The sequence below is a fragment of the Suncus etruscus genome, chromosome 2, assembly GCF_024139225.1.
Source record: "Suncus etruscus isolate mSunEtr1 chromosome 2, mSunEtr1.pri.cur, whole genome shotgun sequence".
In the NCBI taxonomy this organism is placed as follows: domain Eukaryota; kingdom Metazoa; phylum Chordata; class Mammalia; order Eulipotyphla; family Soricidae; genus Suncus; species Suncus etruscus.
Window position 1 is genome coordinate 20,037,650 of NC_064849.1, and position 24,109 is coordinate 20,061,758.

Below are 24,109 nucleotides of genomic sequence, written 5' to 3' on the forward strand. Positions count from 1 at the left end.
CAGGAGGCCTTGCCCCGCACAAAGGCGCCCCGCAGACTCCCGGGAGCCTCGGCCCCTGCGAGGAAACGGGGGGGGCGGGGGAGGCTCCCCGAGAGCAGCGCCGGGGTGCGGCAAGGGCCCCCGGGCGTCCCCCAGCTTCCCGCACGGGGGTGTGACGGCGGGCCGAGCCGGCTGGTGCGGGGGTGTCTCGGGCAGACCCCCCGATCCCCGGCGCCGGGGTGGGGAGCCAGGGGCCCGCGCAGGCCGGCGCCCCGCGGGAGCTGCCCAGTCACCGGCCCTGACTCAGCTAAACGCCGGTGCGGCGGCTCCTCCCTCGGGCTGGAGCTCACCGGCCGAGGTGATCATGGCTGCGCCCCGCACTCGTCGCCCGCTCGCTCGCTGTCTCGCGGGCCGGTCGCGCCGTGAGCTCGATGTGTCAGCTCCAGGGGTTCGCCGGGGCCGCCGCGCCTCCTCGTTCCCGGGCTGCGCCGCTTACTCAAGTCAGTCGCCGTCCCAGGCCGCCGGCTCGCTCCTCGCAAGGACCCTCCCTCGCCGGGGCTGCCCGCCGCGCCGCCTGCTCCCACGAACCAACTTTCTCCCGAAGTGGCGCTTCCTCGCAGCCCCAAATTTTTAGTAATGATGTGAAAAAGCTCCATATTTTTTATACTTTTCTAAGGGGTAGACTCTGCCAGGATGGGAGGAATATTTATTTCCTCTTGGGTCAGGATTTAGTATGGACACCCTAGAGAAAGGACCTCCCCACCCACTTCCACCGATATACCCGCCACGGCTGGGAGAAAGAGTGCTAGGGAGTTGTGCGGCTGCTGTGTGCAGCGACACCTGCTGCCTGGGAGGTGTCACTGCAGCGGCCTCATCCGCACACTCTGGGCGGGGCCGCGCGGGGAGGAGCGAGTCAAGAATGTTTTTAGGAAAGGGACAGTGACGCATGTTCCAAAGCCGAATGACTTTTTCATAGAACGTGTGTGTGTGTGTGTGTGTGTGTGTGTGTGTGTGTGTGTGTGTGTGTGTGTGTGTGTGTGTGTGTGTGTGTGTGTGTGTGTGTGTGTGTGTGTTACCAAGCGAACCTGTAAGTGATCATTGGTGTATTATACAGTTGAAAGAGAAGACTTTATTTATTCTTAGAGTAGCTAATACTGTACTTTACAGACTTACAAATCAGAAGCATAATATGTATTATTATACATACTAATATATAATATATTAGACAATATATTAGACAATATATGGGCTCCAAAGAGACAAAAAGGGCCAGAGAGATTGTTCAATGTGGGGAATGCATGTTCTGCATGCAGGAGGACCAGTTTCATGCCCCTCTACCTCTTAGTCTCCAAAGGGAAAAGTAAGTTTTCCTTGTTGACCAATTCTCCTCTTCCCCATAGGCACTGGATCTTGGATTTTATTTATTTACTTATGGGATAAAGGGGACACCGACTATGCACAGGGCTTATTCCTGGCGTGCTGGGAACCATGCATGTGTCAGGGATATAATCCAGGTATGACTACGTACCTGTCTTTTGCAAGGCAACTGCCCTACTGCTGTGCTATTTCTCCCGTCCCTGAGCTTACCAAGAGTGATTTCTGAGAGGTTGCCAAGAGTGATTTTTGAACACAGAGCCAGGAATAACACCTGAGCATGGGTGTGGTCCCAAAACAAACAAACCACCATCACCAACAAAAAAATACTGGGCGCAAGCGATCGTACAACCCCAGTTGGGCTTTTACCTTCCATGTTGAAGATCAATTTGTAGTCTCTCCAGTACACCTAGTACCTCCAGTACCCTTAGGGTCTCCTAAGCATGGCCAAGAGTGATCCCTGAACACAGGACCAGGAGAAATCTCTGAGCATAACTGGTGTGACTGTATATGACAACAATAACGGCAACAGTGTATGAAATTATCAAACCCTGGAGGTTGGATGGACAGTCTAGGCCAGTGTCCCCTTTTGGGTGGATGGGGTGGGTGGGAAAACAGAATGAATAGTCAGGCAACACCTGGCTCAGGAAATGGTGGAGCATGGGGATATAACTTGTTGGCCACATGCATCTTCTGTACTATGGGGGAGTCCTTTCTAAAGACTTAGCACCCCAAGTTATGTGGACAGTTGTGTTGAGCCCAAATTGTGTTGACCCCAAATGAGAGTCATTTGCCTTGAAACTAAGAGATTAGTACAGCAGGTAGGATGCTTGCTTTGTAAGCAGGTGACTAGGGTTCAAGCCTCAGAATCCCTTATGGTGCATTGATCACTGCAAGGAATAATTCCTGAGTACAGAGCCAGGAGTAAACCCTAAGCACTGCTAAGTGTGACCCCAAAACAAAACAACACCAGTCATCTGTCTCTAATTATGTAATATCGCACACCGTCTGCGATGTCCTGTTACCTGTGAGCTTCATGCCTCCAAAGTTTGGGGCCTAAGCCAGCAGACCACAGCTTTTGCTGTAATAACTACCAAGTTGTAGAAAGATACCATAACTCTGACTCACTTTACCCCTTTGCCCTAAACCCCATTACGGTAAACCTATCCTGGGTTTGGAATCTGCTCTTTATCCATTGATTTGATAGACATGAGCCACTAGCCTATTGACTTGTGTGATGGACTGTCATAATTTCACGTAAATCTGTGTTAGACTGGGCAAAGGCTAATCTCAGTCTCTGAGCAGAAAACACTGCTCTTGGAGATGTGCATGAAAAACAAATATTGCACACCGGGTTTCATTTTACAGAAACCCATGGGTCCATACCTCACATAAAGCCCCTGTGCACCCTAGATTCCTTGAACAACAACCAAATACTCTACTACAGATGACAGATGTCAGTGAAGTCACCTACCTGAGAACATATTCACATAGTAGGATGGTGAGTGACTTCTGAGACAATAGGGATCTCAAAGAGGCAATAGGGGATAGTGATGACTGTGGCCAAATGAAGAGTGAGTCTGCAACAATGACTGCCAGAAGACTTCAGTGTCCCCCTGTCCAAGGGCAGGGTTGCTCTGATGAGAATTTAAGGTTTTTCTAGACAAAACCAGAAACCGGATGTCACGTGCAATCTTTAAAATTTTTGTTTTGTTTTGTCTTTGCGTAGTGGATTTAACTCCAGCTCTGTGCTCAGGGATCGCTCCTGGCAGTAGGCAGGAGGCTTTATGGGATGCCAGGGATTGAACCAGGGTTGGCTGCGTGCAAGGTAAGTGCTTTACCCAGGGTGCTCTCTCTGCCCAAAATGCTTATTACCCAAGGCCAATAGATTCTGGGTGACTATAGCATATATGCCTATAGTATATACCTAATGATCCAGTATTGCCTTATTTTTTGTGGGGGGTGGGGAGGGAGGCCACACCCTGTGGTGCTCAGGGTTACTCTGGCTCTGTGCTCAGAATCGGTCCTGGCAGGATTGGGGAAATTGAACCTGGGTCCATTTCGGGTTGACTGCATGCAAGGCAAATACCGCTGTGCTATCACTCCAGCCCCAATATTGCCTATTTTTAAGCTGCTAGGGAAATTTTTTTTGTGTGAGGGGGTAGAAGGAACCACATTGATGATACTTAGTGATTATTCCTGCTTCTATGTTCAGAGATCACTCCTGGAGAGTTTGGGGAACCATATGGAATGCCAGGGATTAAACCCAAGTTGGCTGCATGCAAAGCTATATATATAATATTTGCTATATGATCTCTCTGGCCCTCAGATAATTTTTCTTTCTATTTCGCATCACAGGAAAAATCCGGAAATAGAAATGAATGTTAAAATAGATTAAGTTCATCCTACCTTATATATATATATATATATATATATATATATATATATATATATATATATATATATATATATATATATATATATATTGCAGCCCTAAAACAAATATAGCGTCAGGACCAAAGCACTAAGTCAGTGGGTAAGACACTTGTCTTACAAGTACCCAACCTGGATTCAAACCTGGGTTCAATCCCAAGCATCCCACATGCTCCCCCACAAGGAGTGCAGAGCATCTCTGGGTATGGCCAAATCCCCCAAATAAATAAATCCAAACAAAAAAACAATGCTATATGTCTGTTACATTTCAATGAAGATGTAAAACATTGGCAACTTGTTCAAAGTATGTTCAAAGGGTTGGAGCTATAATACAGCAGGTGGGATGTTTGTTGTGCAAATAGTTCACCTGGGCTCAATCCCTGACACCTCACAGAGTCCCCTGAGCACTACCAGGAGTGATTCCTAAGTGCGGAGCCCTGAGCACCACAGATCTGACTGCCAACAAAAATTTAAATTGCCAGGTGGAGGGCTGAAAAGACAGTACAATAGCTGGAGGATGCTTGCCTTATACATAGCAGATTCGCTTTTTCAATCCACCACATACCATATAGCCTCTGAACTGCATATCTATCCTTCCCCCCAAAAATTTACAGGTGGCCTGCTTTTCACCTCTTGCCACCTGGAAAGAGACAACAGTCTCAATGGAGATGTGGTCGCATTTCTGACATGGAGGCTGGGATTGTCCTTGCCACCACCTCCTGGCTATGTCCCTTAGCCATCTATGGGGATTCCCTCCAACCTCCCCTCCCTGGCCTGTGCTCTCTCCCTCTATTCCCTCAATCTCTTCCATCCCAGCCTCCTTTGCTCTGCTCAGCTCTGTCCACTGTTTCATGAAGTCCTGCTGCTTCTTGCAAGGCATGATAGCCGCAGTCTCAGTGCTGTCCTTCAGCTCCTGCCACAAATAACAGGGCTTATTTTGATTACCGAACAGCACCTCTGTTAGGAAGTCTTCCTTGAACACCCCACCCAGTGGGCTCTGTAAGCAGTTCTTGCTCAGGTCTCAGCTGGATGAGAAACCCTTCAGGAATATGACTGCTCTATTTATCTATTTATCTTGGTAACCCAGTGTCACCATATATGTGGGTGAGGCATGAATGGTTATTCTCAGAGAGCTAGAACCAGCACTTTTTAAAAAGCTCTATCATCTATCTATCTATCTATCTATCTATCTATCTATCTATCTATCTATCTATCTATCTATCTATCTACCTACCTACCTATCTCTATTATCTATCTTTTTCATTAATCTCTCTATACATATCATGTATTTATCACCTATCAATTTATCTCTATCATTTTCTCTCTATCATCTCTCTACCATCTCTCTAATGATCATTTCTCTCACTTTTTCTCTCTTTCTCTTGGTTTCGGCCAAACCTGAAGTGTCCAGGGTCATTCCTGAAAGGGTCCCACATGCAGAGTCATCGCCCCACCATCAGCTCTAATTTAAGTTCAGAGAAGAGTTGGACATGGCAAAACTCACCCTGTACCCAGCATGTTGGCTAGAAACTTATCCCATGGTTTTATGAGTGACCCAACTTGGCTGGGAGGTCAGCTGTGAACTCTCTACAGGGAGTCAGTGTGCCCTTTCTTCAGCAGCGCCTCTCCTGGCAGGATCCTTTTGGAAGCTCTACTCTCCTCCCCCTAAAGCCCAGACCAATTGCTGCCTGCTGGAGTTTTGATCTAAGCCAGAGTGGTTCTCCTGGCAAACCAGGATTTGGCTGATTTGTGAGCTTGCATGGGGGTTGACATTAAATTCCTGCTGTACCTCCCCTAGTGCAGTGGGTGTCACTCTATGGGGCAGGCCTCCTGGAGGGGAGGGTGAAGATCAAAGGCTCAGCCCCATGCCCGCTCCATAAAGTTGGAGCTGATGTCACCACCTAGCATCTAGCCCCAAGCTAACCATGGGCCCTATATCCCTCATGCACACACTTGCAAGCTGCCTACTTTTTCAGCACAAGCTTTGACTCCACTAGAAATGGCTTCAGGGGTCAGTGGGTCCTGGTGAATGAGGTCAGAAGGACACCCCCCCCCCCCCAGCCATCCTAGGGAGCCCTGGAGGGTAGTTCCTACCTTGGGCTACTGGAAAGCTGTGCTAGGCAGCTCAGCAGGGACCGCTACCCTCCTCTTCCAAGCTCTGTGATGACCTGGTCTGGGAGAGGGGCTGGAGAGGGCAGATAGAAAGAGGTCGCTGCTTGCTCCCCTGCATTCTAGACCCATTGCCCTCATCCTAGATACCTGCCATAAATACCAGAGAGCATCTAAAGTGGGGTGCAGGACACAGGAATATGGAGCATCTTGAGTGTGACCTCCCAGACAAAACACAAATATAGGGTTGGAGAGACAGCACAGTGCTAGAGTGTTTGCCTTGTAGGCGGCCGACCCAGGACTGACTGTTGTTTGATTCCCAGCATTCCATAGGGTCCCCTCAGCCTGCCAGGAGCAATTTCTGAGCGCAAAACCAGAAGCAAACCCTTATCACTGCCAGGTGTTACCCAAACAAACAAACAAACAAAAATAAATATAAAAGGGGACTAGAGAAAAACTGCTTGCATGCAGTCAACACTGGTTCCATCAGAACTATACATGGTTCTCCAAGCACTGATCCTTGAGCACAGAAACAAGCTGAAAATTGCTGATGTGACCCACAAAACCAAAATCAAATAATTAAAAAAACAAAAAGGAGACTGGAGAGATAATACAGGGATTAAGGTGTTTGTCTTAACACAAATTAGAGCAGCCCTAATTTCAATTCCTAATATGACATTTGGTCCCTGAGTATTACTATGAGTGATTTTTTGAGCAGTCAGGAGAAAACCCTGATGTGTCCCAGCTTCCCCCCAAGAAAAAGGGGGTAGGGAGCTTCACAGAAACCAACTTTAATAAATTTTTCATCTCATTTTGTTGAAATTTAAATTCAAATTTCCTCAATTTGGAAAACTTCAGTATTGGGAGCAATTTGAGTATATGACTAATTTTTTCAGCTCTAAATTTAACAAAATTTAAATACAGAGCAAGTATTTGGGATAACAATATAGTATCTGAATTGGGTTGTAAGAGAAAATTCTTACAAGATTTCAAAAGACATATAATGGAGGCTGGAGTGATAGCACAGTGGATAGGGCATTTGCTTTGCATATGGCCAACCCAGGTTTGATCCCTGGCATCTCTTCCCTGAGTCTTCCAGGAGTAATTTCTGAGTTTAGAGCCAAGAGTAACCCCTGAATACTGCCAGGTGTGACCCCGTCTTCCCAAAAATAGAGACATATAATGGTTCAGAAGAAATTTTTTATTTGAAATGCTATGATAGGATTGCATGATAGTACAAGGGATAGGTGAAGGGACCTTGCCTTGTACACAGCTGACTCATGTTCAATCCCCGGCATTCCACGGGTTCCCCCCTGATCATTGCCAGGAGTGATCCCTGAGTGCAGGGCCAGAAATAACCCCTGAGCACCACAGGATGTTGCCTCAAACCCAAAGAATACATCAAGTGACTATGCTAATAGTTTGGAAATTGGGAACTTTAAATATATTATTTAAAAAATTGGGGGTAGGGGTCAAGTTGTAGTGTGTGAGATCCTGAATTGATCCCCAGTATTCCTAGATGTACCAAACTGCCAGGCCTTTACCTGGGGCCTAAGAGGGCTATTTAGGATGATCCTCAGGCTGCCCCACCTCCCCTGAAAATACAGCTGTGGTCACCATAAAGAATCAGTGTTACTGAATCTTTAGCCGGGAGCTTTTGCAGCATGGGGAATGGCAGGCCTCCATGCCAAAGGCCTTTTTACAAAGCTTATGGGGGTGCGGGGCTTGGGTCAACCCAATACCCTTCCATCTCCTTCCTCCTAGACTCCAGGGCTATCCCTGGGCTGCATGCCCAGGGCAACTGTGAGGTGGGTGCCAGGGAGGAGTTTATGTTTATTGAAATCAGTGTCTAAGAAAATATTATTTTAGAAGCAAAAATTCTGAAAAATGTTTTTGTATTTATAATACATGAGTGAGTGAGAGAAATAGAATGCCTGTCTCAAATACAGGCAGGGGATGGGTAGGATGGAAAAGGAAGGCTTTGGTGGTGGAAATGTTGCACTGGTGAAGGGAGGTGTTCTTTTTTTTTTTATAACTGAAACCCTACTACAAACATGTTTGTAATCATGGTGCTTAAATAAAGATATTATAAAAGAATAAAAAGCTGTCACGATAAAATAAATAAAATAAAATATCAATTACCTTTAAAAAAAAAGAATTAGTATCACTTGTATTTTTTTTGTTTGTTTGTTTGTTTTTGGGCCACACGCTGCTTTGCTCAGAAATAGCTCCTGGCAGGCACAGGGGACCATATGGGACACCAGGATTCGAACCAACCACCTTTGGTCCTGGATCGGCTGTTTGCAAGGCAAACACCACTATGCTATCTCTCCGGGCCCAGTATTACTTGTTAATTTTCCTCAAGTGCCTGTCTAGAGAGAATCCGAAGTTCTGGGGCCCTGGAGTTCTATTTCTTTCCAACAGAGGGCGCTAGACTCCTCTCTTAGACTTGGCTCTAGCCCTCAGACCTGGCTCTTAAAATTAGCATTCCAAGGCCTAATTGGGGGAGAAGATCAAGATGGCAGAAGAGAAAGCTGAGATCACTGATCACCACAGAACTAGGGGTGGGGAGGAGATGGTTCACCTGAGGGACACCGAATGAACAGAATTAACTGAAATAATAGAAACTCTGAATGGCAGTTTTCTGGTAGTAGAAGTTGGGTACAGATTCAGGCAACATCATATCTTAAGAGACCCTCACCCCCACCCCCATCCCTCAGTGAGGGAGAGAAGGAACTGAGGGCCACAGGTCAGAGACCTGGTTCTGTGTTAGGGACTCTGGAGAACAAAATATGTTGACAAGGTCTAGGCTCAAGGCCTAAGCAGAGCTGCACCAAGTTTGGTTTTCCATCAAAGCTGCCAACCTGAGGAATTTCACCCCTCAAAGGTGCAGATGGACCCGGTAAATGGGGAGTTGAGGGGAGACTCTAGATAAGGTTCTCCCCCTGGCTCCCTAGTAACTCTAGTCCAGAGCTATCTATAGCAAGGTCCCCAAGAGTGAGATTCTGGGGGTGAACCAGGGTGTAACCAGCAGTTGGTCTTGGCCTGTGCCTACATGGAAGCAGACAGAAATCTCTGACCCAGGCCATGAGTCCTGAGGGGCCTGTGGAGACTCCCCACCACCTCAACTCATGTCTCTCTACACTTCCCAAGCCTCAGTCTATTTTTTTCTCCATCCTGACCCATAACAAGCTCATCAGGAGGGAGTTCTGCAGGTCTCAGACACCCCAGTTCTTCCTGTGACCCAGTGTGGATACTGCTTCCTGGCCAGCCTTGCTGGCTTCTCTCCAGGCAGGAGGGATAGTCAGAATCCAGGTGGGGGCCTGGGACCCAGGGCCAAGGAAGGTTTGGTTGGATAACCAGGGGCTACTATTTGCCATGGGTCTTGGAGAGAAAGAATCCAATGCATAAAAGGTTGCTTGAGCCCTGGCCCAGAACACCATCTAGTTAAACCATCTAGGGGGAATGAATGGGTAAGAAATTCAGATATCCCTATTCAATGTCAAGCTTACTGCTATCCTCTCAAGAAATCCCTTTTTTCTTTCCTCCTCCTCCTCCTCCTCCTCCTTCTTCTTCTTCTTTGGTTTTTGGGTCACAGCCGGCAGCGCTGAGGGGTTACTCCTGGCTCTCGGCTCAGAAATCGCCCCTGGCAGGCACAGGGGACCATATGGGATGCCTGGATTAGAAACACTGTCCTTCTGCATGAAAGGCAAACACCTTACCTCCATGCTATCTCTCCGGCCCCATCATATGTGATCAGTTCCATCCCTGGAACTGAATAGGGTCTCTTGAGCATTTCCAGAGGTAGAAGCCCCTCAAGTAAAACTGTAAACCAACCTTTAAATTGGAGCCTACAATCTCAAAACTCCAGGAGTGGTAATAAAAAAGTGATTGCAGTGAGGTGGTGGGATAGGGCCTTAAAATCTCTCCCAAAGTAGCAAACTGGAGATGACAGTACAGCCCACCATTTCCTCAGAACAGTAGATTTTTATTAGCCAGAGTTGTAGGTCAGCAGTTGAGCACATTTTCTAAGTGTGAGGTCCTGGGTTCGATCCCTGGTATCACACCCATTCACTAAACCTCACCACCAGCCTTTCCAAGTGCCATCTCATCTCCCAAGTCCCAGGGACAGACAAGAGACTCCATGTTTAAACTTGGTGGAGTCTTATAATTTCTACCTCAATTTTTAAAATTTATTTATTTAAGTTATTGTTTTTTGGGTCACACACAGCAGTACTCAGGGTGTTTTCCTGACTCTGCATTCAGGAATCACTCTTGGCAAATTTGGGGACCATAAGAGATGACAAGGATTGAACCCAGGCCAGCCATGTGCAAGACAGTTACCCAGCCCATTGTACTATCTCTCTAGTCCCTGGCCCCAAACAACTCAAATTTCAAAACTGAAAAAAATTTCTTGCTTTTTCTCACCAAGTAATAACACTCCCAATCGAAATCATTCCAAAAGAAATGAATAGAGTAATAGAAAAATATAGCAGCTTCCAAAAATACTGGTGTCCCAATCTGAAAACAAAGGACAGATCTCTGCTGGCAGAGATCATCAGCAGGGGGTCCCCCTCCATGGGATCTCCCAAATGCATGGGCTGAGCCTGCATTATTCAGGGCCTCCTGCCACTAATCTTCCTTGAGAGTGTGGCATGAGAACCCCGGAGGAATAGAACAAGGCTCCCTGAGAGAGAAGAAATAAGGCACTGAGCTGGGGTGATTTTCTTTCTCACTGGGCCTCAGGGCCCCAGATTCCCTCAAACTGGTGCTGTTAGGGAGAAATCAGTTCTGTAGCACCCTGCAAGCCCAGCTGCATGAACCGTGTGTTTAGCTTCTTCCCCTATACTGTGCTTCCTATCACAGAAAAAAAGGCAGATCCCCCAGGATTTCTCCAATGCCACTCCACTCAGCCTCCCTTAGTTCACAGGGGGCCTTCCTGGTGCAGAGGGGACCATCTTCAGCTCCGACTTGTAGGCACAGACAAACTGTGGCACCTCTGAGCTAAGTTTGCTTTGACCTTGGCCTTGTGCCAGACCCTGGAACTGCAAGCAAGTCCTGGGCACTGGCTTTCCTATATCAGATACACCTTCTGGTAAGGCCGCAGGCAGGTCCTGCATCCTTCAGAGCAGATGAGTGGTGCTTTCCAAGCTCTCAGCTCTCCACGTCCTGGGCCTGGAAAAATGCCCAGAGCTGGCACTGGCACAACTGGCTCTAGAGCAGAGCAGGCTTTATTGGGCCTTGTTGGGTGCCAAGCCCCAGGAAGCCGGGTTCTTAGTTCTGGGACCTCTTCCTGGATGGGCAGGGAGAAGGGAAGTGCCCTGACTGGCACTTCTGGTGAAACAATTCTGGGCTTTTAGGAGGCACTTTTGTGTATGGTAAGATGCAGTCTCAATGCCAAGAGTGCCCATAGTTGTAGTATTTTCTCAAATGCCCCTTTCTAGCTCTCTCTCTCTCTCTCTCTCTCTCTCTCTCTCTCTCTCTCTCTCTCTCTCTCACACACACACACACACACACACACACACACATACATACACACACATACACAGGGGTATGGTAGCCCCCCTGTATTTGGAACACAAAAGCCTCAAAGGCCAAGTGCCATGTCAAAGATTGCATGTCCAAATCTGCTGACACCCAGTGGGGGCTTTTCTCCAACCATACTTGGAATGATGAATCCTTGAGCAAACACTCCCAGGATGCCCCAAGAAGACCTCCTCTCCTTGCTTGGGAGTAGGGAGCGAGCAAGATGGTAGGTCGTGCCTGCTGGGCATAGCCACCTGCCTGGCTGGTGGCTGTTTGGGTGCAGCCTCTCCACAGTGACCCGTGAGACACAGGTCTTTCTGCACACAGGTCCCTGCTGCACTTTGAAGCTTCATCTCGGCTCTCCCCTGGACTCCATGGCTGTGCTCATGGCTTCTCTGCAGGCTTGGTGGTCTTTGGAGGGATAGTCACAGTGTCCATTGGGGGTGATGGCTGTCAGAGCCAGCTCCTCCTCAGAGTCCCTGCAGTGACCTGAAACAGGGAGAGCAGTCACAGGCAGAAGCTGAGGAGAAAGAGAACTTACAAATACCTGATTCTGCATCCACATCTTTGAAAGCTGGCAGGTTTTGAGCCAGCAGACTGTACCTGGCATTCTATTCTAAAAGAAACCAGTGGAGAGAGAGTACAGGGCCAAGGAGGGCCAAAGGCTGATTCAGATTTGATTCCCAGAACCACATAGTTCCCTGAGCATTGCTGGGGAAAGCCCTGGAGCCCCCACCCTAACACCTCTGGGTATGGCCCTGATGACCACTTGGGAGGATTTTTTAAAAAAGGGGAGATCAGGGTTGGAGCAATAGTATAGCTAACCTGGGTTCAATTCACGGCACCTTCTATGTTCCCTTGAGCACAGCCAGGAGTGATTTCTTAGCACAAAGCCAGCATTCCTGACTGCTGGGTCCTCAGGACCACTGGGGGGTAGGGTAGGGTGAAGGAAGCCAGATATAGTACTGGAGTTAAGGTGCTCTGAATTAATTTTGGATGTCAGCCTCAAGAGTGGTGCCCAAGCCTAGAGCTAGGAATAGCTACTAAACACTTCTAGGTGTAGCCCTAAAATTCAACTCCCTCCCTTTCTCCCTTCCCCAAATAAGTAGGAAGAATGAGTGGACCTGATGTCACCATCCTGAGATCTAAAAAGGCAATAGCACTGAGTGACCCAGGTGAGAGTAGGAAAGAACCTGGGTCCTGGTTGGGGTTTACCACAGCCCTGGTCAGTGAGTCCTGAAGCTGTGTAGACTCTAGGTGAGAGATGAATTCATGGGATCCTTTATGGGTATCAGTGGTGTCATCAGACCTTGGGTTGAATTCTTGGTTTTGGTGTGCTGGAGGTCACCCTGGGTGCTAGCATCCAGGGAGCTCTGATGGGTGATATGGGCAGTGCCTGCCACAGAGCCACACCTGCTTGTGGATACTTCACCTGCAGCTAAAAGTGTCCTAACAGATTCGAACAGCCACAGAGGGATGGGTGGAGGAGAGTGTGGCTCAGCCTTTGGATGGGATGAGGCCATTTAAAACGATGGGGTCACAGTTATGGCTCATGTGCATAGTATATCTCTGTGAGAATTCTTACAAGTGCACAGAAATCAACAATAATCTCAACAAAGGAATAAAAGTTCTATGTGATGCTGCCAGCAGAACATCTGGGCTGTGGAATATTGTAGCCACACTAAGAACTGGATAAAGAAAGCAGATTTCAAAATGGCGCACCAAATGCATACATGATAATATGTTGGCTGGGGACCCGATCCTTCTGTGCCCCACAGTCTTGCCACCTCTACCCCCACCCCCTCTTTCAGACTCTCAATGTTCCTGATAGACTTAGATCTGGAGACCCCTTCTGGTTCCAACTGTCCCAATACTTCTATTCACCCCAACCACTTCTTGTTTCTCAATACTTTTGGGAGATACCTACCAAGTGGTGTGCAAGGGGTCAAATGGTGCTGGGGACTAAACTTGGGTCTTTGAGTATGCAAGCATCCTGGCTCCTGAGCAATATCCCTAGCTAACCCCTCACTTTTATGAGGGGGCCATACCATATTTGCTCAGGGACTGCAACTGGCTCTGGGCTGAGGCATCACTTCTAAATCACTCTTGAAGGAACTACATGTGGTGCCAGAATTGAACCCAGGTAGGTTGTGTGCAAGGCAAGTACCCTAACCACTGTACTATCGCTCTATCCCCTCTACACCCTTGGTCTGAGCATGACCTCAGCTCATAGAGTCTCCTCTCATGGTCATCCAGTGGTGCTTAACAAAATTCCCCAACACTGAGATAGTGTAGCAAGTAAGGTGCTTGCCTTGCATGCAGCCCAACTGCATTCGATTCCTGGAACTAAGTAGGCTCTCCCAACCCCCTCCATGAGTGATGCCTAAGCACTGCCAGGAGTACCCTGAGCAAAGTTAAGTGTGGTCCATAGCTTTTTTTTTTTTTTTTTACTTTTTGGGCCACACCTGGTGACGTTCAGGGGTTACTCCTGGCTATGTGCTCAGAAATCATTCCTGGCTTGGGGGACCATATGGGACACCAGTCTGTCCTAGGTTAGCACGTGCAAGGCCAATGCCCTATCTATCGCTTGTGCCACTTCTGTGGCCCCTCAAAAGCTTTTTTTTTAAATATAAAAGTCTGCAGAGGCCAGACAGAGGTAAGCACTTTCCTTGTACGTAACCAATCTCAGTTCCATCCCTGATACCATATATGGTCTTCCAGAACTGCCAGGATTAAGTCCTAACCACTGCCGGATGTGGCACCAGACCAAACCAAACCAACTAACCAAATAAAGATCCAGTAGTCCAGAGCAAATGGCAGCTGGACCCTAAGGTTAGGATATGAAAGATCAGAGACTCCCCTACAATGGCTGACCCCACCCGTACAACAGCCACACCCACATGATCGCCCCATCCCCATCTCCTTCAGGAGGAGGATCCCTCCAGGCCTGAGCTCTGCTGAGGCAGTCAGTGTGCCTGGTAGTCAGTATGGTGGCACCACTCACATGGAACGTGCTCCCTGGAGGGTGCTCCCCTCCATGCTGTAGGCCACTTCCCTCCCCACCACCCCATGCACATGGCTCCCAGTGACCAGGAAGGTAACACACTCACCCTGAGCTGGGCCACCGGAAGAGGTGGCATCTGGTTCCTTCTCCCGGCTCCAGCCACCCCAGGCAAAGCAGGCCAGCAGGGCTGGGAGGCCCCGTCTCTCCAGTGTTTCTTCTGCTAAAAAACAAAGTCCCAGAGGCAATGGATCAGAGGCAGCTGGCATGACTGAGAGTTTCTGTTCAGCAGACTAACAGCTCCAACTGTCAACTGCCCCAGTTTCCACGGTCTGATGGGAAAAACACACATATTCTGGTTTGCCAAACAGGCGAGGGCTTTGTATTTTAAAAACACTTTCCAAAGATTGCTTTATACCAGTGACCCCTCCAGCTCACTCTCACACACAAAAACTATGTGGGGGAAACCACAACAAAAAAAGGACATAAAATAAACCACAAATCATCAGCATCCCAGAAAATATGTATAATGTCTAATTCAAATGATTTCTTCATAGGCAGAGTTCATGGTTTTTTTCCCTTTGATAATCATGCTCAGAACCATTACTAATGATTCTAGAAGGACTGGAGTCAACAGGAACAATCTTTAAAAACAAGAAGGGGGGCCAGAAGGATAGCACAGAGAGGTAGGGCGTTTGCTTTGACGCAGCTGATTCAGAATAGATGGTGGTTCGAATCCTGGCATCCCATATGGTCCCCCATGCCTGCCTGGAGTGATTTCTGAGTGCAGAGCCAGAAGTAACCCCTGAGCACTTCTGGGTGTGACCCAAAAATCAAATAAATAAATAAATAAATAAATAAAAATAAAAACTAGGGCCGGAGCTATAGCATAGTAGTAAGGCATTTGCCTTAAACACAGCCAACACAGGACAGATCTGGTTCGAATCCCGGCATCCCATATGGTCCTCCAAGCCTGCCAGGAGATACTTCTAAGCACAGAGTCTAGAGTAACCCCTGAGTACCACCAAGTGTGACCCCCCCCAAACTAAAATAAAATAAAAACAAAAAGAGCTCCAAGGAACCAAAACAGAGAAAATCCTTGCTGGCAAATCCTTACCAATGCCTGTTTACTTGTTGTGACCTATTTTGAAAAGCCTGCAGCCTTTGTTTAGTAATGCAAAGGCAGCCGCTGAGCTAGACACAGACTGGACAAAGGGGCACTGCCATAACAGGGAGATCCCAAAGTTTAAGAACAGTTACCAAGCAGTGTGAAAGTGATGGAGAAAATTTAAAAGTCAGAAGTAACTGCTAGAAAATTTTGGCAACACGGACCCCCTAGGTCAGGAGGTGTTTGGGTAATGGCTTTGTGCTCGAAGAGTTGTGTAAATGAGTCCCATTAAACTCTTGCCCTTCGATCACTCACTCCAGAGAGGTTTTCTATCACTTCACATTCTTTTATAAAAGTAGAAAAGAGGTCGGCATAGTAAAAAGAGAATGCTTTCTTTGCAAATTGGTGACATTTCCTAAGTGTTAGTGTTTCAGACACATGTGCATACATAAACACACACACACAAACACACACACACACACACACACACACGAAGCATGCTGGGCAGGATGTCAGGAAATAGTAGCAGAGTGCTGATTAAACTCCCAAGGGAAAGCAACAACCTACAGAGAGCTTGGGGAGAGGGACAGAAGCACAAAAGGCTCTCGGTTTCATGCCTGACCTGGCAGGTGATTGGGGGGTCAGGGAAGTCTTACTGGAGGAGGAGGCCCTGTCCTCAGTGATGGGATTGCTCAGAGGGGAAAAATGGAAATATTTCAAAGTTTTGGTGACCAGCTTAGGCTGGGCTTTGGGGATCCGAGCGTAGTCCTTTGGGGACTTGAGTCTTCAACAGTCAGAAATGCCAAACACTTTCTACTAGGGGCAGACAATTGCTCCGCTTGGGGGTTAGATGGGGAAGGGGCAACCGTTTATCTGTGGACACTGTAGGAACTTTTCAGAAGTCTGAATTGTGGATTGAATTCCAGATGTTGCCGCTTCCTCACAAACTCAACAGAAGGGGGCTACAGGGGGCGTGGAGGCTGCTGCTGAGAAACAGGTAGATCTGTTTCTCTTGAAACTCTCCCTGACTACAGTCTGGCAACTGGAAATGGTGGGGGACCCCAGCAGTGGGGAAAGGGGGTGGAGGCTGAGCGCTGGTTACTCTTGGCAAGAAGAGTTGGCAGCCTGGCACAGAGGGCAAGTAGACCCTCTGGAAGGGTGAGAAGGTTCAGGGGCAGGGGCCCAGCCCTCCTGCATAACAGCCCTGCTCCACTGATAGTCTGGCCTACAAGGCCGTTGCCTGTCAAGGTAGGCTGGAGGAAAGGCTGCAGTAGAGTGAGTGAGTGAGTGAGTGAGTGAGTGAGTGAGTGAGTGAGTGAGTGAGTGAGTGAGTGAGTGAGTACGGGGGACCATATGGGATTGCTGGATTCGAACCACAGACCTGCATGCAAGGCAAACGCTCTACCTCTATGCTATCTCTCCAGCCCCTCCAACCCTCATTTTAACAATGTCCATACGCGGGGAGCACCTGTAACCCGACAGACAGGGTTGCAGGCGGCTCTGAGTATCCAAACTCATGGATCAGGTGCGTGTAGACTCCCCCACTCGGCTCCTCGATGTCCACCAAGGATACTGCAGGGTGGCCCAACTTGGGTGGGCAGCCAGAAACACTAGAACATTCTAGGTCCTGTCCTGCACCCTCACACCGAGTCTCTTCTTTATCTTCTTCCTAGGAGCCCGCAGGACTTTTTAATTGGGCCACCCTGGACCTTTCCCAACCAGTGTGAAGGCCTAGAAGGGGCGGGAGCTGCCAACCCCTCCACTGGGCAGTTGCAAGCTGGCCCATCTCCCCTCCATCCCACTCCCCACCTCTACTCCTAACACCCCTGCAAGTGCCCTGGCCACTCGGGACACCCCCACTCTGCCTGCCCTGTGACTGTGACTGTCCCGTCCCCCTTTATATTTCCCCACCACGGCGTCTCACCTGGTCGCAGGGGCCCAGCGGCTTGCAGAGCCCGGCAGGCCGCCGCCTGGACGTCCAGGCAGGACGCGGGGCGATCGGGGCGGTAGGCGGCGGCCAGCACGGGCCCCCCCGCTTGGCGGCCGAACACGGAGCGCAGCAGAGCCTCGAGCCGCCGCATGGCCCACGCAGGGTGAGTGCCCGCGTCGTCCGCCTCGGCCTCGGCCACCAGCACGGCCACCAGCGCCGCGCCCGCCCGCCGCCGCCCGCGCACGTCCCGCAGCATCTCCCGCACGACGCGCCTCGGCTCCCGGGCGGCGAGCGACGCGGCCCGGCACAGCACGAAGACAAGAGGCGAGCGGATGGCGCGCGTGGCCGCCCGGCCGGGGGCCCCCTGCGCCGGCACCCCGGCGATCGTGGGCTCCGCGCCCCGGCCCGCGGGCTCGCTGGGGAACAGCGCCCGCGCGAAGTCCCGCAGCAGCGCCCGGCTCTGCTCGCGCTCCCACAGCTCGCCCACCAGCAGCACCTGCCCGCGGCCGCCCAAGGCTTCCAGCAGCGCCTGCCACGGAGGCGGCGGCGGCGGCGGCGGCGGCTCGGCGGGGCGCGGGGCCAGGGCCTCCAGCTCGCGCTCCATGCCCGCCGCCGCCGCTGTCTGCAGCCCAGCTCTGCAGAGGCGCAGGCCGCCCCGCCAGCTGTCCTGTCCGCCCCTCGTGGGGCGGGGGCGCCCCGGTCTCGCATGCAGGACACGCCTCCCACACACCCTCTAAGGGCCGAGCAGCCTGACCCCGCCGCCGGCTTCTCGGCCCGGCCCGGCCAACCGGCTTGCATGCAGCAGGCGCGGGGCGCCGCGAGGATCCCGACGAGAGGACCGGACGGATGGAAGATCTGAGACAAGCAAGAAGAGGTCAGGGGCTCCCCAGCGTGCTTCCCCCCCCCCCCCATTAATCTTTCTGGACAGTCTTTATACAGTTTAGGGACGCTTGAACCTACATAGGAGGAAGGGCAGATACTCTGATGGCAATCAAATGTGTGTGTGTGTGTGTGTGTGTGTCTGTCTGTCTGTCTGATGTCAATCAAATTTGTGTGTGTGTGTCTGTCTGTCTGTCTGATGTCACTCAAATTTGTGTGTGTGTGTGTGTGTCTGTTTGATGTCAATCAAATGTGTGTGTGTGTGTGTGAGCCCCCACTAGCCCTTTCTGGACAGTCTTTAGCATTTAGGGACACTTGAAACTATGTAGGAGGAAGGGCAGATACCTGTCTGATGTCAATTGTGTGTGTGTGTGTGTGTGTGTGTGTGTGTGTGTTGTGTAGGGAAAAGGACTGATTGTCTTCCCACAAGGACTCTCATCAGCAAAGCGTTCTTTGCTGATACCTGTGCTCAGGTCATTCAAATTAGGAGTCCTAACTATTTAAATAATATCTCTCGCTCTTTTTTTTTTTTTCTTTTTTAAGGTCATTCCTGGCAGCACTCAGGGGTTACTCCTGACTCTGCACTCAGAAGTTGTTCCTGGTAGGCACAGGGGACCATATGGAATGCCAGGATTCGAACCAACCATCGTCTGTTTGAATCATTTGCATGCAAGGGAAACGCCCTACCGGCCCCTTAAATCATCTCTCTCTGCCGCTCTCCACAGACTATTAATGCTCTAGCTAAACTTCTTGATTTCTTGGATGTTTTCATATACAACAATGGCACACAGCTGGACTGGGAAGGGGAGTGCTGGGCAGGGACTTGCTCAGATTTCTCTGCTTCGCCCCTACTAGTCTATGGCTCATCAAAGAGTCTCCCTATTAGATCCAGGGAAACTGAGTCAGTCATTCACCAGTCCCTTAGTCTGTCTGTCATCCACTCATCCATTCACCACACAGCTATTCTAATCACTCATCTACCTGTTATTCACCCACCCACAAAGCCATCATTCATCCATCCATCCAACCATCCATTTCCCCACTCTCCATCAATTAACTCACCTACCAACTCACTCACCTATCCATCTATCTGTCTATCCAACCATCCATCTATCCATTCATCCATCTATCATCTGTTTATCCATCTACTCATCATCCATCCACCCTTCTGACATCCACCTGACATCCATCCACCATCCATTCTTTTGTTTTGTTTTGTTTTGTTTGGGCCACACCCATTTGATGCTCAGGGGTTACTCCTGGCTAAGTGCTCAGAAATTGCCCCTGGCTTGGGGGGACCATATGGGACGCCGGGGGATCGACGCCAGGGGATCGAACAGCGGTCGCCATCTTTCCTTGGCTAGCGCTTGCAAGGCAACACCTTACCTCTAGCGCCACCTCGACAGCCTCCCACCATCCATTCTTCAGCCATTTATTATCTGTGCATCCATTCCCTCTATCTGTGCCCTCCAAGCATCACTTGAGCTCCTTCTTGAATCAAGACAAAGATGAAGATGGGAAATGATGTGAACAGACATACCTGCTTACATTAGTATTAATTCTTTTGAAATCTGGAGATTTTCCGAAGACTGCATTTGGGGTTAGGGCAGGAATTTTTCTTTTTTTTTTTCTTTTTCTTTTTCTTTTTCTTTTTCTTTCTTTTTTTTTTTTTTTTTTTTTTTGGTTTTTGGGCCACACCCGGCGGTGCTCAGGGGTTACTCCTGGCTGTCTGCTCAGAAATAGCTCCTGGCAGGCACGGGGGACCATATGGGACACCGGGATTCGAACCAACTACCTTTGGTCCTGGATCGGCTGCTGTGCTATCTCTCCGGGCCCAGGGCAGGAATTTTTCGACAAGACTAGATCCTAACTGGGCAACTTTGAGGTTGTGGAGTAGAAGGAGGCCTCAGAGAGGGATGTGGAGTGGGGGGAGGGAGGGGGAGGAGAGATAAGCAGGAGTTTCTTTTCTTGTGAATGTTACTTAACTGTCTTTGGGGCCATCAGCATTGAACAACAAGACTCTTTGAGGCTTATTCTTTCAACAAAAACTTATTTCCTGCTGGCACAGTCCTTGCAACTGATTAGAAACCAAGAAGATTAACAATGTGTTTCCCTTGGGGCTGGAGCTATAGTACTTGAGGGAGAGCACTTGCCTTGCACATGGCAGACCTACGTTCCATCCTCGGCATTTCATTGGTCCCATGAGCATCAGTCTGGAGTGATTCCAGAGTGCAGAGCTAGGAGTAACCCCTGTGCATTGCTGAATGTGGACAGATATGGGCCCCAATGGTGCTGTCAATAGAGCAAGTTCAAAGCAGGAATTGATTCCCTTTTATTCTCAGAATCCAGGTCAGCTTGTCCAACAAAACATTCAATAATGGTGGACATGTGTTCTAGCATCCGTGAAGCAGCATCCCTAGCCCATCATGTTTATTCTGAACTCTAGCAGGCTAGCTAGTATTCCTGGCTGTGTTCCATTTGACTTTTTCCCTATTTGTAGTTCATGGTGAAGAGCCTCCTTGTGGTCTATGGCTATGGTTGGACAGCACTAGCCAAGACCCTGATACCAAGGAACAAAAATCAAAATCCAGAGATGCCTCCTCCACCCTTCCTTGGAGGCCACAACTGTTGTTTTGTTTTATTTTGTTTATTTTTTGGGAGGTCACTCCTGGCAGCACTCGGGGGTTACTCCTGGCTCTCCGCTTAGAAATCACTCCTGGCGGGGCCGGTCGGTGGCGCTAAAGGTAAGGTGCCTGCCTTGCCTGTGCTAGCCTTGGACGGACCGAGGTTCGATCCCCCGGTGTCCCATATGGTCCCCCAAGCCAGGAGCAACTTCTGAGCACATAGCCAGGAGCAACTCCTGAGCGTTAACGGGTGTGGCCCAAAAACCAAAAAAAAAAAAGAAATCACTCCTGGCAGGCTCGGGGGACCATATGGGATGCCAGGATTTAAACCCTCGTCCTTCTGCATGCAAGGCAAACGCCCTACCTCCATGCTATCTCTCCAGCCCCCAAGAGGCAGCAACTGGTTGACGGCAGTATTTGGGGTCCATAAAGACAGTAGCTGGCTTTTATGTAGGCCATGGTGGCCGTGGAAGGGAGGAGCTTACTGAATACCTCGCCTCTATCTCTTCTCTGTTCCTTGCTCCCCACATCCCAGATTACTGCAGACCCTGCTCCCCATCCCTTTCTTTTTTTGTTATTGTTTTGGGTTTTTTTGTTTGCTTGTTTTTTTGGGTCACACTCAGCTCTGCTCTGGGGTTACTCCTGGCTCTGCACTTTAGAATCACTCCTGGCAGGCACAAGGGACCATATGGGCTGCCTAGGTTCGAAGGGGTTAAAACTAGGTCAACTCTGTGCAAGGCAAGTGCCCTACTCTCTGTACTATTGTTCCTGGGCCTTTCCCATCCTATCTTGGGTGGCAATTGTAGTGATACATAGCTTATAGCAGGCTGGAGAGAGGAGTGCAGAATCAATGGATCCCAGCATGGGGCCTCAATTCCAAGACCTGAGTCCTGAGAGCAGAGGACTCAGGAGGAAAAGGGTACCCAGTGTTTGTATGTGTGTATACGTGTGTGACTGGGAACAACCAGAGTCATGCTGCAGTGCTCTGTCTACCCCAGTTCTCATTTCCCAGCTTTTCAAGAGAATATAAGGCAGAACAAGGCTTCTAGGCATTAGCCTCCTCTCATGTCCCCACTGCCAGCCAAGGTAGCTGCTCTGCAGGAAACCTGATCTTATGGGACAGAATTAGACTGGTGCCAAGAGCCAGGCAAAACTGCCTGAATTAAGGCAGAGAAACTCAGAGTCACCTGCAAGGAGCACTCACTGCCACGAACAGTGGAACAGCACAGTGCAAGATTCTGGGTCTCTCATACAAGTTTGCAGGAGACCAGTTCTCTTTACAAGTACCATTCACAGCTGATAGAATTTTTCTGTGTTGTTAACCCTTTAAAGACTCATGCTTTAAAGACTCAGGTTTCTACATTTCTACATTATATTATTATTTTTTCAGTGCTAGGGAACAAACACAAGGTCTTACATATGCAAAGTAAGTACTCTACCATCCAGCTACATTCCCGGCCCTCCTAATTTCCCCTTGATTCAAACTGGTAGCAAAAACTCCAGCAATCACAGCCTGCTTCCAGGCAGCTAGAGCTAGATAGCAGAGAAAGGAAGGGAAAAAAAGGCTTTTGTATGTTTGTTTTCTTTTTTTTTGATAGACAATTTTTTTTATTGTGACTGAAGTTCATTTACATAGAATTATTTATGATACATAGTGACAATGAATGAAGGGCATTCCCACCACCAATGTTATCCTCCCTCCACTCGTTCCCAGCATGTCTCCCACATCTCATTCCTTTACCCCACAGAATCCTACTGCAAATGTTCGCTGCCTTACAGCTTGTTATAGGTTGGGTATCTATTCTGTTTGGTGTTCCACTCTGGTCATTTTTTTATTTACACTACATGTTCATATGACTGGTCCCGGTATCATTTCCCCCCTCCCCCAATTTATGAGGCTGAATGATTCAAATTATGCTATTCTGTTGGAGGTTAAAAGGTTAAGGAAAAGAGGAGAAAGAATTTGGAATCAATTACTAAAAAAAAAAAAATATCACCTAATAATATCCACAAAAGTGGAAAAGAAAAAAAAAGTGGAAGAAAAAGGAGAAGGAAGATAATATCAAAAAACAAACAAAAAATAAAACAAAACAACACTAGAAAAGGTGCTGTAGTGGCAGGGTTTGTATTACCCCACTTTTTTTTTTTTTTTTTGTATAGGCACAGCAAGTATTGGGGAAGGAAGGAAACTGGTAGCAAAAACTCCAGCAATCACAGCCTGGTTCCAGGCAGCTAGAGCTAGATAGCAGAGAAAGGAAGGGAAAAAAAAGGCTTTTGTTTGTTTGTTTGTTTTCTTTTTCTTTGTTTGTTTTTTGGGCCACACCCTGTGACACTCAGGTGTTACTCCTGGCTATGCGCTCAGAAATCGCTCCTGGCTTGGGGAACCTTATGGGACACTAGGGATCAAACCCAGGTCTGTCCTGGGTCAGCTGTGTGCAAGGCAAATGCCCTATCGCTGCGCTATCTCTCCAGCTCCCATATGCTTTTGTTTTTTTCAAAACTCCTGGCTCTCCATGTATTTATTTGTATCATATTCAGTGGCATTCTAAGGTCCATCAGTATCATTTCTAGTGAGTGGTACTATGGAAACCAAACAGGATTGGGGATCAAACCCAGAGCCATTGGCTTGTAAAATATGTAGTCTCTCTATTGAATCATGTCGCCAGTTCTGACTTTAGGTTTCTTTCTTTTTTGGAGGATAGGAGTGAGCCACACCTGGTAGCACTCAAGAGTTATTCCTGGCTCTGCACTCAGAACTCCTGGTAGGCTCAGGGGACCATATGGGATGCCAGGGATCAAACCTGGATTAGCCATGTGCAAGGCAAATGCCCTACCCACTATGCTATCACTCCTGCCTTGTCTTTAAGTTTAAGAAACACAACACAGGATTTATTTATTTTTATTTTATTTATTTTATTTGTTTTGTTTTTTGTTTTTGGGTCACACCCGACAGCGCTCAAGGGTTACTCCTGGCTCTATGCTCAGAAATCGCCCCTGGCAGGCACGGGGGACCATATAGGATGCCAGGATTCGAACCACCGTCCTTCTGCATGGAAGGCAAATGCCTTACCTCCATGGTATCTCGCCGGCCCTGTAACACAGGATTTAAAAGGAGAGTTGGATGATAGTTTTAAAATATGCAAGAG

General features: G+C 48.8%; 2 protein-coding genes across 2 annotated transcripts in view; both read right to left on the reverse strand.

The window, feature by feature from the left end:
• Positions 1-482, reverse strand: part of PSMD1 (proteasome 26S subunit, non-ATPase 1) — a 95,385-nt gene extending 94,903 nt beyond the window's left edge. Inside the window, exon 1 of the mRNA XM_049769301.1 lies at positions 330-482. Within this exon, the coding sequence (XP_049625258.1) occupies positions 330-345 (16 nt within the window). The 5' untranslated portion in view covers positions 346-482. The remainder of the gene's footprint in view (positions 1-329) is intronic.
• A 10,299-nt stretch (positions 483-10,781) lies between these two features.
• On the reverse strand, positions 10,782-18,064 carry C2H2orf72 (chromosome 2 C2orf72 homolog). Its single transcript, XM_049769327.1, has 3 exons — positions 17,455-18,064; positions 14,532-14,645; positions 10,782-11,910 (listed from the first exon to the last, which is right to left on the reverse strand). Exons 1-3 carry the CDS (start codon positions 18,062-18,064, stop codon positions 11,771-11,773), a joined length of 864 nt encoding a protein of 287 aa, XP_049625284.1. The 3' UTR covers positions 10,782-11,770.
• Positions 18,065-24,109: the final 6,045 nt, after the last annotated feature.